The sequence below is a fragment of the Dermacentor silvarum genome, chromosome 1 (assembly GCF_013339745.2).
Source record: "Dermacentor silvarum isolate Dsil-2018 chromosome 1, BIME_Dsil_1.4, whole genome shotgun sequence".
Lineage (NCBI taxonomy): Eukaryota > Metazoa > Arthropoda > Arachnida > Ixodida > Ixodidae > Dermacentor > Dermacentor silvarum.
In genome coordinates, this window is record NC_051154.1 from 120,959,585 (window position 1) to 120,979,556 (window position 19,972).

At 46.0% G+C, this 19,972-nt stretch overlaps 1 protein-coding gene across 1 annotated transcript in view; it reads right to left on the minus strand.

Annotated features, from left to right (window-relative positions):
* LOC119435939 (golgin subfamily A member 2) overlaps positions 1-19,972 on the minus strand; it is a 198,592-nt gene that overhangs the window by 170,063 nt on the left and 8,557 nt on the right. Inside the window, exons 5-6 of the mRNA XM_037702641.2 lie at positions 19,124-19,349; positions 14,318-14,513 (exon numbers count right to left, since the gene is read on the minus strand). Of these exons, the coding sequence (XP_037558569.1) occupies positions 14,318-14,513; positions 19,124-19,349 (422 nt within the window). The remainder of the gene's footprint in view (positions 1-14,317; positions 14,514-19,123; positions 19,350-19,972) is intronic.

A 19,972-nucleotide genomic window follows, 5' to 3' on the forward strand; every position in this document is an offset into this window, starting at 1 on the left:
TAGCGTTCTTGCAAACCGCCCAGTGAGGTCAGCTTCGTTTTGCTGAATAATTTCTTGGGGTACCCAGAGGGCTACAACACGCTTGATAGTTCTCTCCGCCCATGTAAACAGCTCATAGGGGGTGAGTATTTGATCTTTGTATGGCTTCTGGATACTTCCTCTTGCTGCCGAGCGCTTCACAGTTCCCCCAACGCCGTCGCAAGCACTCTTGCCATGCGAGGTGGCAAAAAAATTCCATTCCACTGAAAACTGGAAATCGTTTTTATGGTAGCAGAGGTTTAAGACGTTCTTTTTATTCTTGTACTGAGAAGCCGCATCATCGGAAAAGTAATGAATTTTCTTAACTTCTGGTAGATCATTTTTCAACTTCTTCAGCACTTCTTTCTGAAATGACCAGACAGCAACTGTGTTGTGTTCTAGGCAGTCTGAAATCACAACAAATGACTGCACTGAAATGTCTACACTTTTCTCATGTGAACCGAAGTATATGACAATTGGGTGCAACGTGGCCTGCGTATTTATCCAGTGGTATGATTGCGGGGTGTCTTTACAGAGAACTACAGTTTTATTGGTCAAGTCCATGAGTAAAATTGCCTCGTCTTTTTTAATGTTTGCTTTCAACTCTCGCAAGTACTTTGCAGTACCTGGGCACATGTCGCACGACATGTGCCCAGGTACTGAACACCATATAGAGAGTCTGCTCCGGGACGCACTGCGCCTTGAAATCGAGGCAGAAGAAACTATGCAGGTACAACAGTGCATCAGTGGTGTACGGTGTCGGCTAGAGACAATTATTTTAAATCTAGAAGACTTCTGTGAAAAATTTGCGGAGATGCTCAAGCACATAAAACTTCATCACTTTGTGAGCAACCATATTACCACCTGGTAATATAGTTCTCCTCCTTCATGTCCGATGGCGCAATGTGTCTGTGAGCGGCGCAGAAGGTCTCGAAAGCGGCGTTTCAAACCATCAATAGCAGGCAGCCATTTTTGCTTTCTACTTTCACGATAACAAAACTTCAGAGTGCGTTCAAAAATCACCGCCTCGCGGGAAAAATGTGAACTGCTTAGAAAACTAAAATATAGTTCTCCTCCTTCACGTCAGATAGTGCAGTGTGTCTGTGAGCAGTGCAGAAGGTCTCTAAAGCGGCGTTTCAAACCATCCATAGCGCGCTAACGATGCCCAATCGGCGCAGTACAGAAAAAGTTAAGCTGCCTCCTGCATAGCTATTTAGGCAAACATCACAAGGTGCAGTTTAACTGGCTCTCAGACAACCCCAGAAGGGCCACCTCAATTCTAGCACTAATGTGACTCGAATCGTATTGAGCTCCATCTTCCCCTTGAGATTTATTAAAAATTAAAATTCTGGGGTTTTACATGTAAGAACCACGATACAATTATGAGGCACACCGTAGTAAGAGACTCCGAATTAATTCTGACTGCCAGGGGTTCGTCAAAGTGAACCCAATGCACGGTACATGATACACGTCTGTTTTTGCATTTCGCCCCCATTGAAGTGCGGTCGCAGCGGCCGGGATTCGATCCTGCGCCCTCGGGCTTAGCAGCGCAACCACGGCAGGTGCATCGAACACTTCATAAAGAATGCTTTCTTTTCCAAAGCGATGACTGCATGTGGAAGCCACAGTGGAAACTGTGCAATCGCCTGCCCTCGTCGTTGGAGCAGAATTCATGAGGGTTTTTAACTCTTTCCCTACTATGGGGAAAATAGGTGTTTTTTGTATGTTACAACAAATTTTTTTTTTCTGAAGGAACTACTGCACTAAATATTTATTGTAATACATAAACAGAAAGCAAAATCAATGCACTTTTCACACATAAATGTTTTATTAACGAGATGCATGTCATAAAAAAGATATAAATTGTTAAAATCAAGATTGTGTGACGAAAATTGAACAAAGTTTGTAAAGACACGCTTCTATTTATTAATAAAAAAATGTCATGAAACTGATGAGATATACAAAATGTCTTGCCGTCTATTAAGCACTATCTCCGAAAAAATCGAAATTTTTCATTGAACAGGTATTTTGCTACAAAAATTTAACTGCAAGCACTACAGTTGGGTGTGCCGGGCTGCGGCCACTGATGTTCCGGGCTGGTTTGCGTCGTCGTCACTTTCAGGCTCGAAGTCTGACAAAAAGTCAGCATCCTCTGACTCGCTGCTATTTGATGTATCGATAAGATCATCCGAAGAGGCAGCGGAATCGCGATATCTGCGATCTCCCGAAGCACGCACGCCGTTTCCGGAGCCGGAAATTTTTGCATTCTGCTTTGACGATCGCGAAACTTCGGAGCATGTTTAAAAATCGCCGCCTCGCAGGAAGAAAGAGAAATGCTCAGAAAACTAAAATATACTTCTCCTCCTTCACGTCCGATAGTGCAGTATGTCCGTGAGTGGCACGGAAGGTCTCGAAAGCAGCGTTTCAAACCATCGATAGAGGGCTAACCATGCCCTATGGGCACGGTACGGAAAGAGTTAAGAGGCCTCAAAGAATATATATTGAAGTGCGGCCGCCACGACCAGGATTCGATCCCGCGCCCTCAAGCTTAGCAGCGCAATGCCAAAGCCACTATGCCACCACAGCGGGTCCTTGAGATCCACTGCAAGCTCATGGCTATAATGATCTCACAGTGATGGGACACCAAACCCCCATTTTTACCTACCACCATCACAGTATATAGCAGGCTCACTTTCTCATCCTATGGCCATCAATGTTGTCAATACTAGCATTGAATTTAGTGGCAAATTATTTCACCTCACTTCTTTCTCACTGTCAGAATACATACTCTTTTGTCCTCTTATATCTACTGCATGCTCTACAGGTGACAGAAGCACTTTACAGTGCATGCTGCTGCTGACAAGACTGTGGTGTAGCAAGCAGAATTTCGGTCACAGAATCAAGCGGTTATCAACTAAATACCTGGCTCACCCATTATTGCACATTTCATTTTGCTTTATTATGACAATCAGTGAATTATTAGGACTCTGTGAAAGCTTAGCTGATGTCAGGTTGACAAAAGTTATGAGCACTTCATATTTAAAAACCAGAAGATAAATAACATTCAAAAAAAAGTTTGCCATTATGTCCACACTGTGAAGCAGTGAAGCAATAACTGGCCTTGTATAATATACCATCTACATGGAATGCAAGGCACAAGAGCGCTGCCACCAGAGTTCTAGAACTACACTATCTCCGAAACGTCATTTCTAATTTCTTTGCATTCGATGAAATCACCACATATGTCATGGGTCGTAAAGATGGTGTGTGTCGTTGACAAATCTAATGTGCCTTATCTATTTACTGAGCATGAGAAATTCTGCAATGCATAAAATTACTTAGAAGAGTGTGGGTGTTGGCCAGTTGACGATTCATGATTTGGCAAATTTACCGCAAAAACAAACGGGACGAAGAAACACACAGCTTCGTGTTGTCTCTTTCTTTGTCCCGTGTGTTTTTGCTGTAAACTTCCCAAAGCATAAAATAAGCTTTTTGCAGGGATGTCTCACACAATTGAATGTCACACACAGAAATGATCAGAATGCACTTAACTATGTGAAATAGCATGATACAGTACTGTTACTTATAGACCACTTATAACGTAACCGCTTATAGTGCAGGACCGGATATGGTACGGTCTTTTCAGACTCCCGTTAATTTTCCCATAGCACTCCATGTATTCGCATACCGCTTACAGTGCAGCCGCGTGAGATGAAATACCGGTTATAATGCGGCTTCCGCGGGAAAATCTCGCCGACAAGGGCGGCAGCGAGCACGCTTCTCAACGAGGTGCGCGCTGTCGGCCAGCGTATGCATATATTATTCAATGCAATCAAACTATCAATAATTCAGACTTATTTGGCCACACATCGGTTAATTCGGAGTATTTTCGAAGCTCGATGAGCGAGGAGCGCCGCAAATGTGCGACGCAAAAGAAAAAGAACGGCGCTAGCATCCAACCGAAACGAAGCGGCGGAGTCCACATCGCCACAGCCATCACTTGAACTCGCACGTGAATGACAGCAACGCCGGAACGCTTCGAGCCTATTTGTGTCTTTAAAGCCTGGATTCTTGCGTTTACCGCTGCGCATAACACCGCGTTGGCCGCGGGCTTTCGTAACTGCGTAGTCGTCATCCACGATCGCGTAGATGGCGGCCACAGTTTTCTCCGGGCGAACAGTAGTTTCGTTTTTACTTGGTACGCGCGTCGGCCACGTGCCTAAAAAACTGCGTAGTCGCAATCGATGATCGCATAGATAGCGACCGCGGTTACGACTGCAGTTGTTGCAGCCAATGGTAGTTAATTCGTCCAGACTCGGTGCGTGCGTCGGGCGCGTGCCTTCAGCACCGCAAAGTCGCCGTTCATAATCGCGTCGATAGCGGTCACGGTTTTTTCCGCAGCAGTTGCGGCAAACAGTTGTTTCGTTTTGACTCGGTGCAAAGCTGTCGAACTTGAAGAGCACCGGCTACATCGCGATAGTACAAAGCGTGTCTACATGCTTGGTCTACATGTTTTGCATACATGCAGGGCTTGAAAATCGTTGTTTTAGTTATAGTGCGGTACCGCTTATAGTGCAGATATTCGCAACTCCGGCGACTTACGTTATAAGTGGTCTACACTGTAACAGAAAAAGAGGTCTGCTAATGATCTAACAATATTTGAAATGGTATAAACAATTTAACAGTAGTGTCAGCTATAGTCAGGCACTGTCCCCAGGGTGACCAGGAGGAGGATTTGTCACAATGAGAACACACCAGGCTGACGTCAGTCACTTCATTCCTAGAGTAACTGTATTCATTCCCTTCATTTTCAATTTGTTTAGTTTTCCACATCAGATAATTATTCTAAACTTTTGGTCACAACTGGTTCACACTACTAGCACTGTATAGACCTACACCACGGCGCTACGTCACGAAAATGTGGTGGCGCTGTCGTCGGAATTTAGTTTCGCTTGGTAGGCACTCCGCCGCCTAGCCACCGCCCGTGTCGCGCCTACCACAGCAGCCGCTTGGTTTCGCGGGTGGTTGTGCGGTTCCATCTGTGAGGACTTTATTCTATAATTTTATAATGAAAGAAACGCAGTATGTGCACGAGCTGAGTTGCGCCGAAATACGCAAGAGGCTAAAGTTTTCATAGGTTTCCTGTTGATGAAAACCATCGCAAGCAATGGGCCGCCACGGTAAAAAGCGAAAGTTGGATTATGATACCAGATCATCCATTATGCGCAAAACATTTTGTAACCGTTAAGCTTCTCTTTTATTTTGAGTGCCGTGCATTAGCCAATCTATATATGATCCTAGGATCGTTATTAGCGTGTCATTACAATTTCTTGTCGCACTGTGGGAAAGCTAGATTAGGATTAGCCTTGAATGTAGGTTGAGCGAGCAGATGCCCACAAAGCACGTCACATTCAAATTTATTTTCATCACAAAGAATTGAGTCACCTGTAGTGTAGATATCCTATCACACGTTCACATACGCAAGCAGCACGGTCACAGCTGAGTTTATTGCAGTATGGATGTTATAAACGCGCCTAAACGTGTCAATTAAATTTCGAGCGCGAAATAAAATGTACAGTGTTAGTACAGAGTCGGAGTGATCAGACGGCCACGTACAAAAACTCAGATTGCGCGGTCCTACACAGCCGGCGTCGCCATCGGGACGGTACCTCGCCGGTCCCATCAATGAGGCGATCGCTTCTGTCGCCGCTCACGGCGACGTAGAAATCGGCTACAGCTTGTTTTTAACATGAAATAGTTCTTAATAGAAAATATATCTCGAATTTGTGCGTGTTTCATAATTAAGCAGCGCCCAGTACTAAACCACTGGCACGATGGGGAGCAACGATCCGACGGCATTTCGTCTCACAGACGGAAACCAAGCACCGGCCGTCCCAGCGAGGCGGCTCGGCTGGCTTGCAAGTACTACGTTTCGTTTGCTGTTCAAACTAAAAACACCGAATAAACCAATTCATTTAAGCCCACGTTAATTGTGTTGTCAAAAAGAAGCGCACTTTGATGAGCAGCAGGCCAGGTCGCAAGCGCTGTCGGCCATCACTGCGACGGTCAGCGAGCTAGGCCTAGCGTCTCGTTCGTCCGTATCCTGATGGGGGCGAAATGCAACAACATGCACTGGGTGCACATAAAAGAACCTCACGCAGTCAAAATTATTCCGGTGCCCCCACTACTGTGTGCTTCATAATGAAATCGTGGTTTTAGCACCCCCCAAACCACGTAAAAAAAAAAGAAAGAAAAAATGCGCCACCCGCGTGTGCACGCGGTGGGTGCAAACGTGGGCGGAGTCTACGCAACGTCGCTATAGGGCCTAAAATATATCGACGGTGCCTACCGCAGTTTACAAACATGGTGTAGGTCTATAGGTCCTATTCCGCTGTTATTATGAAATGTTTTTTGCTAGCTTTGTCCATTTGTCTAAGACATCCTGATGCACTCTGCATTTGCTTCAACATCATCATCATCATCATCATCATAATCATCATCATCAGCTTATATTTTATGTCAACTGCAGGACGAAGGCCTCTCCCTGCGATCTCCAATTACCCCTGTCTTGTGCTAGCGTATTCCAACTTGCGCCTGCAAATTTCCGAACTTGTGGGGATTGAGGGTTGCGCCGGCATGATTGCGCGGGCTTCACTGCTCTGCCATCCCTCGCCATCGTTCCCCGCTGGCCTCCTTCTCCGCCCGCGCCGCCTAACCGGTTCCTGCGGTTGCGCTGCGCACGCGGCGGTTTGTGGTGAGGGTGGGGCGCTGACGTCACTATGCGGCCGGTTGTCGGCTGCTAGCGGCGAAGCGTGGACTTCTCTCCGGGACCAGCGCACGGTACGTTCATGCTTTCCTCTCGTCCGCCGACACCTTTGTGACTAGGACTGGAGCTCGCGCACGGTGCCTTTGCCCGTGCGGGGAGCGCGTACTTTGTGCTGATCCTTTCCCGACGCTAAGCCGACGAGCGGTGCCATTAGTGCTTGCGCGAGGTCGTACCTCGCCGAGCCGCACTTGCCGAAAGCCTAAGCCGAAGGATATTGCCCGTGCTCTCGCGAGTTGACCCATTGGTTATCGCCAGAGCAAGTAGCATAGCCGCCGGGACTTTTCCTAGCGGCGTGTCCCAGCTTAAGCCTGTGCTCTCGCCGCGACGTGCTATAGGCGCCTGTTATTAGACAGTTTTAGTTTAACGTTAGCGTAATAGCGGGGTTAAGGGAAATAGCGTTACCGTTCCGCAAACGAACTTTGCAGAAAAAGGGTTTTAGTATAGCGTGATAGCGTAGTTTACGTGCAGGACGCCATTACATTACGCTTAGAATTTCGCATACATAGGGCACCTAAGTCTATGTGTGTGTGCGTCCGGAAAGTGCGAGAGGCAGTGCAATGGAAGCCAGGAGGGCGTTGTATTTTTACTTGCCATGCTCGCCGATCTGCAGCGAAACAGACAAGCAGTACAAGCTGTCTACCATAGCCTCCGAAATGTTCCGATCTCAGAGGCCATATGCCGTCGTCGCGCCTATCTCCCAACTTTACCGACAGGTGGCGCTCGCATCTCAATGAAAATTTCTCTCGCTAGGCTTAGGCGCGTTCGAAACCAGAAGCGATCTCGAAAATTCCTCAAGATTAGCCATAACACTCTCTCGTCAAAGCGGCATGAGACTAAGCAAAAGCCGTTTGCGCAGTCAGTTGCTACGAATGAAGTGAATTCTACAAAAACAACGCCAAATTCAGTTAGAAGCGGGCGACCGGGACCGCCGCCATGTTTTACGTACACTACGTAAACACGCTAACACGGTAACGTTAACTCTGAGAAATAGCGTGCGCACGGTAAACGGTATGGGTGGTTTAGCGTTCTGCGCATGCGCATTTCGATCCCGCTATTCCGGTACGCCCGCTATTCCGGTAACCACGCTAAACTAAAACTGTCTATTGTATTTTCACCCTGGTGCGGGACCCCTTTGGCTCCCCGCCGCGCGGGCGTTTGTGCAGTGCTGGTGCCGACGGTTTCAGTAAACGGTTTCTGTCAACTCAGGGCCTTACTGTGTTTTTGCGTGCGTCGCTCGGTAGCCCCTTGCGGCCTCTGAGCTCGCGCGCAAGCGGTGCTGGAGGCGACGGCTGACGCGGCCCTGTGGCTCGCTAAGCTCGAACCCGCGGTGGTTGGTCTCCTGTGAGACACCAAGAACCGACAAACTTCATCATCCCATCTGGTTTTCTGCCGACCTCGACTGCGCTTCCCTTCTCTTGGTATCCATTCTGTAACCCTAATGGTCCACCGGTTATCCATACTACGCATTACGTGGCCTGCCCAGCTCCATTTCTTCCACTTAATGTCAACTAGAATATCGGCTATCCCCGTTTGTTCTCTGATCCACACCGCTCTCTTCCTGTCCCTTAACGTTAGTCCTAAGACTTTTCGTTCCATCGCTCTTTGTGCGGTCCTTAACTTGTTCTCGAGCTTCTTTGTTAGCCTCCAAGTTTCTGCCCCATATGTTAGCACCGGTAGAATGCAATGATTGTACACTTTTCTTTTTAACGACAGTGGTAAGCTCCCAGTCAGGATTTGGTAATGCCTGCCGTATGCACTCCAGCCCAATTTTATTCTTCTGTAAATTTCTTTCTCGTGATCAGGGTCCCCTGTGAGTAATTGACCTAGATAAACGTACTCCTTTACAGACTCTAGAGGCTGACTGGCGATCCTGAATTCTTGTTCCCTTCCCAGGCTATTGAACATTATCTTTGTCTTCTGCATATTCATCTTCAACCCAATTCTTACACTTTCTCGATTAAGGTCCTCAATCATTTGTTGTAATTCGTCTGCATTGTTGCTGAATAGGACAATGTCATCTGCAAACCGAAGGTTGCCGAGATATTCGCCATTGATTCTCACTCCTAAGCCTTCCCAGTCTAAGAGCTTGAATACTTCTAAGCATGCAGTGAATAGCATTGGAGAGATTGTGTCTCTTTGCTTGACCCCTTTCTTGATAGGTAACTTTCTACTTTTCTTGTGCAGAACCAAGGTAGCTGTGGAATCCTTGTAGATGTTTGCTAAGATATTCACGTATGCCTCCTGTACTCCTTGATTACGCAATGCCTCTATGACTGCTGGTATCTCTACTGAATCAAATGCCTTTTCATAATCTATGAAAGCCATGTAGAGAGGTTGATTGTACTCTGCAGATTTCTCGATTACCTGATTTATGACATGGATATGATCCATCGTAGAATATCCCTTCCTGAAGCCAGCGTGTTCTCTTGGTTGGCTGAAGTCAAGTGTTGCCCTGATTCTATTGGAAATTATCTTGGTGAATATTTTATACAATACTGAAAGCAAGCTAATGGGTCTATAATTCTTCAGTTCTTTAATGTATCCCTTCTTATGGATTAGTATAATGTTGGCATTCTTCCAGCTCTCTGGTACACATGAAGTTGTGAGGCATTGCATATAAAGGGCCGCCAGCTTTTCAAGCATGATATCTCCTCTATCTTTGATTAAATCTACTGTTATTCCATCTTCTCCAGCAGCTTTCCCCCTTGTCATGTCTTTCAAGGCCCTTCTAACTTCAGCGCTAGTTATAGAAGGAGCCTCTGTATCCGGTTCATCACTATTTTGAATGAAAGTAGCTTGGCTGTTTTGGGCACTGTACAGGTCGGTATAGAATTCTTCCGCTGCTTTTACTATGTCATCAAAATTGCTGATGATATTACCATGCTTATCTTTTAGTGCATACATCTTGCCTTGTCCTATGCCAAGCTTTCTTCTTACTGATTTAATGCTGCGTCCATATTTTACGGCTTCCTTAATCTTTCCCACGTTATAATTTCGAATATCCCTTACTTTTTTCTTGTTGATTAGTTTTGACAGTTCAGCGAATTCTATCTGATCTCTTGAGTTGGACATTTTCATCTTCTGTTGTTTCTTTATTAGGTCCTTTGTTTCTTGGGAGAGCTTACCTACTGGTTGCCTTGGTGCCCTACCTCCCACTTCAATTGCTGCTTCTGAGATCAACCTAGTTACGATTTCATTCATTACCTCTATGTTGTCTTTATCTTCCTTTTCTAAAGCTGCATATTTGTTTGCAAGCACCAGCCTGAATTGGTCTGCTTTTACCCTTACTGCCTCTAGGTTGGCCTGTTTCCTCTTGACTAATTTCACTCTCTCTCTTCAAATTGAGAGAAACGCTAGACCTCACTAACCTATGGTCACTGCTCTTAACCTTACCTAACACTTCTACATCCTGCACTATGCTTGGATCGGCAGAGAGTATGAAATCTTGCTTCAACAAAAAATGAGCATAAATGCCATGAACATCTGCAAGCCAAATTGGTCATTCAATAATTGTGAGTAGCAGTCTAGTCATGCCATAAGCCAGAAGCTCCAGGTACCACTAGTATACAACTTCACTTGCGTCAGCACAGGAAAGGTTGTATGCCGTAAAGACTTGTGTAAAAGCCACGTCCGAGTAAGGGCCGCACTCCCAACTTGGCAGCACAAGATTTGGAAAAAAACATTTCCAACTGAGAAGCAATCGCGTTCGGTGCCCCGATGCCGCACGCATGCATTGGCGAATTTTCAGATCGGCGAACAGCATGCTGCTACTGGATGGTGAGAGCGAGGGTGTGCACAGATCTGGGGTGTGCACAAGTCGCTGGCTGCGCCGGCACCATTTTGACCAAAAAGTTCGTTCCCGTGCAAGGGCCACACCTCGTCAAAATTGTGAAAAACAAAGTGCGGCCCTTACATGAGTCTATACGGTATACTCTTTTTTTATTTTCTCTATACAGTATAGACCACTTATAACGTAACCGCTTATAGTCAGACTCCCGTTAATTTTCCCATAGCACTCCATGTATACACGTATCGCTTATAGTGCAGTTGCGGGAAACGAAATACCGGTTACAGTGTGGCTGCCTGGGAGTACGGAAGTCAGCAGAGAGGGCGAATGCTTCCCTCAAACGGGCGCCCCAAGGAGTGCTCGAGGAAGAAAGAGAGACGAAGTGGAGGAGAAGGGCACGTGGTGCGAACGAACAGCCAGTGAGGCTGAAACCAGAATCTTGAGTGCGAGTCGTGAAATGTCACGGCGCGCATAGCGAGCGAGGGCCACGAAACTGCCAACACCGGACAATACTCGCTTCACGAAAACGGCAGTAAACGAAACTTCAGGGAGCGGGCGGCGCCGGCACGGCACGGCGAAGGGCGCACGCGGAGACCGTGGAATGTGAGGGAGGGTGGCAGGGAAGCGGACTTCGCCTCGGCAACTCCGCCGCTTCGGTGGCTCCCCTCGCCCTCCCTCATAGCTCCCTCATTTTCGACTGTCACCGTGCACGCCCGCCGCCGTGCAGGCGCCGCCGCTACAGACGGTCTGGTGCCAGCTCCCCGAAGTTTCGTTTTCTGCCGTTATCGGGAAGCAGGCGTTTGCCGGTGTGGGCAGTTTCGTTGGCCGGCCTCGGACAGCGCCGCGGCTTCCCACTGCGCCGTAGCCACAGCGTGCATGGTTAACACGTGACTAGAAAGTAGAGGAAGCATAAAGGAGAAAGAAGGGTTCACTGCAATTTTCTACACGTGGCTACGGTAGCGTGGCTGAGACGTCGGCACGTACACGCATATTCCGGCGCAACGCAGAATCGGCGGCGACCTTGCCATTTGAGAGAGGGTGAAATTTCCGCCGCATTTTTTTTTCTTTTTCTTTTTGGTTTTGTTCACACGTGACATTGAGGGGTCTCTCCTAAGCTTTTACTCTATGGCGGTGGCGGAGCAATGCCGGTCGGAGGTGCCGCCACGTGATTTGGTTCGAATTAACGAGATTCGACTGTAAATTGAATGCAAACGTTCTAGCCGCATTCCTCGGCTGTCGCATACGCGTGGCGGCTCGGTGCACATGTTTTGCATATGTGCGGGCCCTGAAAATTGTTGCTTTGGTTATAGTGCGGATATTCGCGACTCCGGCGACTTACGTTATAAGCGGTCTACACTGTATTTATTTTCAATTGCTAGAAATAAACCGTTAGCAGATCGATACATCAGGTTGAGCTTAATTCAACCACTAATGGCAGGACCAATATGAATATCAACCCATAATTTGCATTCAAGTTCTATATTTTGTGACGAAATCTAAAAACAACCACAGGGCCACATTCTTCTACAAAACCCCAGCAAATATTGGCAGTGAGGTTTGAATACCGACACAAAGTAATCCTTGCTTCAATGCCAATTTGGCGTTTCCTTTCGTGTTGGGAAGCCCTGTACATTGTGATGAAACACCACTGTTGACATGTGATACAGTAAAAATGCAGCTTGCATCACATCAACTAGTAAAGAAGACTGGTGCCGGTGCCAGTGCCAGTGAGACCATGCACTCATTACTTTGAATTTGAGAGCGCCCTACAACATCCACCATTGCAATATTCTGTAAAATGATTAAAGGGCCCCTAAACCACCTCAGATATTTTTTTAACATTTCAAGTAATAACGCGCATCGAGTTCAGAATGCCGTCACGATCAACCATGCCAAACGCTGCAGCGCTACGCGCCGCGGGCGCGCCACAAAACCAAAAAAACAATGCTTTCCTCCTCCCCTCGCCTTTCCGGTCACCCCAGCGGTCGTCATGATGTCAGCAGGGGGAATCTGGTGATGTCAATGGTGGAAACGATGTCCATTGGTCGAACAAGAACCTACGACTTCCGGTTTGTCTGCTAGCAGGTACGCGCGCTCCCTGCTCGTCCTCGCCGTGTTGCTCGCTTGTGCGCGCTTGCGCATAGGTAATTACAGCCCGCAACGCAAGTGCCAAATCGCTCGTGTTCCAACACAGTCATGCTTAGCGGTCTCATTAGCTGCACGAACAGAGTGCGACAGTGTTGGCCTTTCCAAACGTGCGCGCAACACAGGGTCTATAGCGGCACGCTTCGCATAACACGCGTCGGCACCGCAGCAACAGCGGGTAGCCGAGAAGCGCCGAGTTCACGTCCACGTTACCGGCACGCTAACTCGCCACACGCCGTTTGCCATTCGCGGTGTGCCGTTCGACAGTGGTTTTGCTCGCGAGCGGCGAGATTTCCTTGCGTACGTAGAGAGGATGAGACCGGGACTCATTTGTGCGGCAGCCTCACCGCCGCTGATCGCTCGACGGCGCCGATATCGTCGCTAGGCCTTTTCCGGTTCCCTTCAAAGCTAAAGCGGACGGCGCTTCGAAATGAATTACCGATGCTCACAAGCCGCAATATTTTATTATCGTTGTTATCGCTCTTCGCAATAATTGTACACACAGAAGAAAAATACGCTGATATTAGCGGCACCGTCGGCTGCGATGAGAGCACAGCCGAGCCGGTCGTCTCCCGTCGGTAGCCGTGCAATCAGCTGCAGCCGATGTTTTCGTTGCCGGTGGCAGAGGCGCGCAGCTTCGCGGTCGTGCCCCTTGATCGTGCAGCGGGCGGGGCGCCGGCCGAACTGTCGTCTACTTTGGACACCTCTCGCGTGGCAGACTGGAGGCCATATCGTCGTCCGTATATGTGGCGCTAGCATGGCTAGCGTGTACGTGCCTTAACCGGAAGTAGGCAGTGTTTTGAGAAGCGCGTTGGCGATGACGTATGTCACGTGTCATTTCGAGCAGCACTCGGCGAGGAGGGGAGACCAGCCGACGAGGAGAGTAGCGAAGGAAAGAGCGAAACGAGCGAGGGCCGTTTTTCGATCATCAAACGCGTGTAACTCCGCTATTAGGGCACCATTTCGAAAAATTCTTGCGGCTACGTGTTCGTTGTACACTCGTGCACAACTGCAACACCACAACTAAATTTCGACCTCTGGGTGGTTTAGGGGCCCTTTAAGATCACATGCTCTATGCAATCCTCTTGTATTTTTGTTCATTCAATGTAACCAAAATTTTCTTAGGATCCCTTCTTAGTAAGCTTATGTATATACTGTTCATTACTTTCAGTTCAACGCCCTGTTAGGATTAGTGCTTATGATCTTATTTTGACTGCTCCTTTAGGAACAGTATTGATGAAGTGCAATTAGGTGTCCACTGCTTTTTCCCGACAGCAAGCCTCCCAGAAGTAAGCCAATTTCAGAGCAATTTTGTTCATGCTTTTCCTGAGGAACTGCAGGGCACTTCAAGTTAATGTGTGCACCATATTTACAATGCAGTCATGAACACAAACTTTTATGTGCAAAAAAAAAAAAAATCTACCATATTTTTAGCTGTGATATTGCTTTTCCAAAAGCTTAGCTGAGCATGCTGTCACAGTCAAATGAGTGTAGATTTAACAGGACTACTAAAAGCAAGTTACTTGTGCTAAGACACTCACCTGCTTTTTGCTTGGCTGTTTGCTGGCTCTGAGAAAGTGCTGACTGAAGTTCGGTCTTTTCAGCCACCAGAATGCCAATGGTCTGTATATGCACCTGAAGCTGATCATTCAGGGCACTCTGCTCGCGCCGGCTCTGCTCCTCCATTTCCTCCCGTTCACGGTCAAACTCGCGCTGCTGCCGAGCCAGTTTTGCTTTCTGTGTGAACCACAAGAAATGGGCCACCTCCAGGTGCTACTCTGTTTTTACTCTTGTTCCCCTTTATTATACACCATTAGCATGAAATGAGTATCAAACTGCAAAAAAAAAAACATCTTTAAGCTGTTTCATTTCTTATATCTGTGCTACCATGGCTATTTTGTTGGGCTACTGTAAAACAACAAAATTTCATGGTCAAAATATGACATAAGCCGAATTCAAACATGCCAAGTAATTACCAGGAAATTGGGCCAGGATAAGAAAAACTGTCTGGACGTTGCATTACAACTGGATACAAAACTAAAACCATGCTCACATTCTTGGCAACATGTTGTCAGATCCAGTGTCATCAGCATTATTATCACAAGATGACAACGGCACATATTTGTGGAGTTATGTATGTCATGGTACAGTACACTATACAGTCAAAGGGTGTGTTCCAATTCATTCTAGAATGCAAAGCTCCCTAACTTGACATTTAACAGCAGTTTCATCTCTGCATCAGTCTGCATGATTGAACACGAACACGCCTGAACATGTTTTGCCTCCAATGGCCCAGTTTTCTAATGATTTCTGGGGTTTTACGCGCCAAAACCATGATTTGATTATGAGCCACGCATAGTGGGCAACTCCAGAATAATTTTGACCACCAGGGGATCTTTAACGTGCCCCAATACACGAGACACGGGATTTCTTGCATTTCGCCCCCATCAAAATGCGGCCGCCACGGCCGGGATTCGATCCCGCAACCTCGTGCTTAGCAAGTGCCCAGTTCTCAATACCAAGGTAAACTGAAAAGTGCATGTTATTTCAATTCATGGTGCTACTAAACATGCATTATTATAAGCAATAACACCTCTGCAGTTTGACAACTCATGCACATCGCTTTCCGAAACCTGTACTTTCCCAAGGAGGTGTCGCTTGCTTAGACAGCACCCATGCTTAACATTTAACACCTCAGCCACATCTACAGGCCTTTGACACTATGACAGGTTAACAGCGCTTGCTTGACTCCACTCCATCCCACAGCACCCCGTCATAGTACTCTGTGGTCTTGGGAACAAATGACACAAAGTAATTATTCAAGACTTTGATGATGTCTTCTCCAAGCTATCTTATTTTCCGTCCACATCAGGACTGGAACAGGACTTAAAGGGACACTAAAGGCAAATGCTATGTTGCCGTTGAGTGTTACTATACTATTCCATAAGCCACGCACTGCATGTTTTGTGCCAAGAAAACATTTAAAGAGGAAATCTCGTCTGAAGGGTACGTATTCCCCTAGCACAATTCAAATCGCCCGCCCACAACCAAGGAGTTGTGACACTGCATACTCCATTAGTACCACCCTTTACTGTTGTTGGTGAGTAAAACTGCACCCAATAACCGACTATGTTTTTGTTTTTATAGAACACAAAATCACGACCAGAGGCCAAGCGAAGACACAGCCGACAGCATCTCAAGACATCATATGAATACAGAAATTTTTGCTTCTTGCAGAAATTTTGCTTGTTGCCTTGAAGTCCATGCGGCGTACCACCCATTGCCATATGATTGCGTAACATGACAGCAACCAGTGTGGCTACCTTGATCCGAATTCACTCTTGCTACTTGCTCTCCTCCAGACAGCAAGAAATAAATGGTAAAAACAGCCTTCGCTTTGTCCCTTCTCACACTAAGTGCCATGCATTGGAGATTGCATGCACCACAGTCTCGGAGGCAATGAAGTCACAAAAGTGTTTTGATTTCTAGCCGTCAGATTGCGCCACATCATTTACCACTGATGGCAGGGAATGCATTTAAACTGGATAGACGGCACATACTAGATCTAGTACCCTCTGGTTAAGACAATGGCCTCATGCCCAGATTTCTTTATTGGCGTACAATTGTAATGATTCAGAAAACAACAAAAACTGCCACTTTTCTTTTTTTCTCGATGTCGCGGCCATGTATATAGTTGTCTCGCAGCGAGACAACAGTACGACAGGCTTAGTCTAACGAGTAACTAGTCACTTGAACATTGCGTGCATATAGTTGTTTCTTTATTATGAGCTTCGCGAGTCAGGAAGACAAGCACAGTAGTACGCAATACAGAAACTACCAAAACATGAGAGCGCAGAGTCGAGTGAAAACAACCTTTTGACCACCCACCACGACACTGTCAAGGGCACCGTAGACAAGTAGCATTTTTCCCTATTATAACGCAAAGCAATTACCTTTTCATTTTCAGTGGTTGAGTACAAGTGACAGAATTATAACAAGGAGTTGCTAACTTATCGGGCTAGTACTAGGATGTCCCGGTGGAGTTTCAAATCCGTGTCCTACATTTGTGTCCTGATCGCACACATTTTGTGGAATACAAAGACACTTTATTAACAATGATTTACCTTTAGACGCAACCCACAAGCAGCAGCAAACTTGGAACAGCGCAAAGTGATAAGCAACAGACTGTTTTTAGATCATAGTGACTTTTTCAGCAACTCTGCTGTTGCCAATTTTACCTGCTTCAGGAACTTGTCTGAATAAACTGCTCAAAGCAGGTAGCCCTCTGTTGTCCTTTCACAATAAAACTTCAAAGGGTGTAGTCGGAGACCAATGAGCTAAACTTTCTCACAGAATTTATTTCATAAAGCTTGACGAAACATTCGTAAAATTGTAAAACCAGCTCACATTAATAAACTTAACAGGAAATGCAAAACCATTTTGGCAGGTATGAGACATGCGCATGTCACTGAACGAAACGGTAAAGCGGTTAGTTGAGGCAAAAGCCACCATCCTATTCGTGACTGATGTAGAGTCGTTCAAGAAATGTGAAATATAAAATGCATCAAGGCCATGTGGTCCGTCAACAGCGACAAAAGCTGTCAGAGTGATGGCAAAGGTCATTGTGAATAAATAACCATTCTGTGAAGGTAACTTTCGCACTAGTATTCATGGTGTAAAAAGCAGCGCTAAAAACAGGGACAGAAGGAAGAACACAGGAGGAAGAAGTCCTGTGTTCTTCCTTCTGTCCACGTTTTTAGCGCTGTTTTTTGCACCATGAATGCATACCAATCGCCTTCAGACCCTTTCGAGTTACTAGTATTCAGTTTTTCTGATCGTGAAAACTGGAGGCGTGATTTCATTCCTGCTATAAAATTGTGCACACGTTAGAGTGGGTGCACATTATTTCCTTACACTGAACCAATAAAAACATAGCACATGTTAGAATCAGGTAACTACAGTAATTTGCCACACAGGCATGTCACGTATATTCACATCCAGAAACTTAGTGGTTTTCCCTACCTGGGTAGTAATATTCTTGGCTAAAAAGTTAACATTTCCTTATATTTTGCAAATTTTCAAAATGTAAAATTTAAAGAGCCCACGAAACAAAACAGTTTCACTGTATTGGTTAAAAGAGTTTAATTATGAGCACAGGTTAGCAGCTGAAATATGTGCTGCACTTGTTGTGGAGTGGGCCTATTTGCAGCAACCCTTCAGAGCATGTAACAAGCCACATACAGGCTACTGCCACTAATGTCAGAGCTTAAGTTGTGGCAGTATGTTGTTAGCTGGATCACAGGGGTATCCTTCAGCACTTCCAACAAATAATTATGAACTATACACACATTAAAGGTAAACAGAACAATGTTTGGAGATCAAAGGACACAAGATCAAAGAAAAGGAGGCATGGTTAGTTAGTGGTAGATTTTTATGGCGCAAGGGCAACTGTGGCCAAAGAGCGCCAAACACAAGGTTGATGGTCGAGTCAGGTTAGTAAGCAGTAAAAGAGAAGGATAAGAAACAGTGGTGTATAGGGCCTAAAATAATTGAGTAATGATAACATTTAATGATTATGGGCAAAGTATATGACATTTACAAGGTCACGCAGCCTCAGCAACAGTCCTTGTCAGGGAAAGGAGTGTGGAGCGCCTGACATGTGAGATAAAAAATCTCAGCCATTTCCTCGGGAATGAGACAAGGCTGAGTTCAATAGTAATAAGAAATTGCACGTAGGAAGCCTACACTCGCTAAAAACTTAAAAACTCTTTTTAGTGAAAACATTTGGTAGTCGCTGAGAAAAAAGGACGGGTGCGGAGGAATTTGAATTGAAAAGGGAGGCATGGTGTGCTCATGAATGAGCATACTAGTACAACAGTTGTGCACAAGCAGATGCAACTCCCAATTTTTACAGAGTCACAAAGCAATTCCCTTGGATCACATGACTTGGAAGCCTGTGAAGGCACTTGAGTTACATGCATAATTGCAGGACCTCTATCCATGCATATATCAAAAGCCTAGCTACGTAAGACATGAGCAACATAACACTTGCACTTGGAACTAAAAATTAACAAAAAGAAAACAATTAAGAAGGTTAAGGTTGAACTTTACAATCAAAGTTTTGTTGTTTGCACATAGTGCAAAAAAGGATATAATTTCAAGTTATGCTCACCAGCACCTCTAAATCGCATCTTATTTTTCTTGAGCTCTGCAAGAAGTTCACTACTACTACTGCCTTAGTGTATTGTTGTACCCTATATTACAAAGAATCATATTTTTATGCATGTTAACATGACGGTGAGTTTAACCACCTGTGAGTTTAAGAAAGAAAAAAAAATTGAACTCACTAACTCCTGCAGCTGAAATTCAAGTTGATCCCTATCCTGCTGCAATGCTTCAAGTGTTGTAGCCAACTCTTGGTTCCTTCGCAGAAGTTCATCTGCACCCCGCATTACTCCAGATGGTGAGTCTGCAAGTGTTGCCATCTCGCCATTCAGTGCAGCATTAGTATCTGCCATAAGGCCATTCAACTGCAGAGTGATCTGACGAAGGCTTTCCGTAGACGACAGCACCCTGTGAAGAGCACAGACCCAGCTTTAACAAAAAGAGCTCTCTGCTAGCATAAAGACTAAGGCATGTGCAGCAGACCTGGCAGAATGAAACACATGCATGGCTATGATCCTACATAAAGCTAATAACAGGCCTTCTCGATTAGAGCAGCAAAGAGACCAAGAATAAGTTTGATAGGAGCCTATTTCATTGCTTTTTCTAATCCCTGTTCTCAGTAGCAAACAGTAAAAATTATGGGGTTTTACGTGCCAAAACCACGATCTGATTATGAGGCACGCCAAAGTGGGGCACTACGGAAAATTTTGACCACCTGGGGTTCTTTAATGTGCACCTAAATACACGGGTGTTTTTGCATTTCGCCCCCATCGAAACGCCGCCGCCGTGGCCGGGATTCGATTCCACGACCTCGTGCTTAGCAGCCCAACACCATAGCCACTAAGCAACCACGGCAGGTAGCAAACAGTACAATACTGCCCTAGCTTTATTCTTCCTGTGGATAGGGCCACCAAACATTTCAATCAGCAGTTCCCAAACTGTGATACGTGGCATGTGCAGCTTAATACCATGTTTTGATGCATTACTCGCCCTCTTTCACTCAGAATAAAGCAGAAGTACACGTCTGGGTG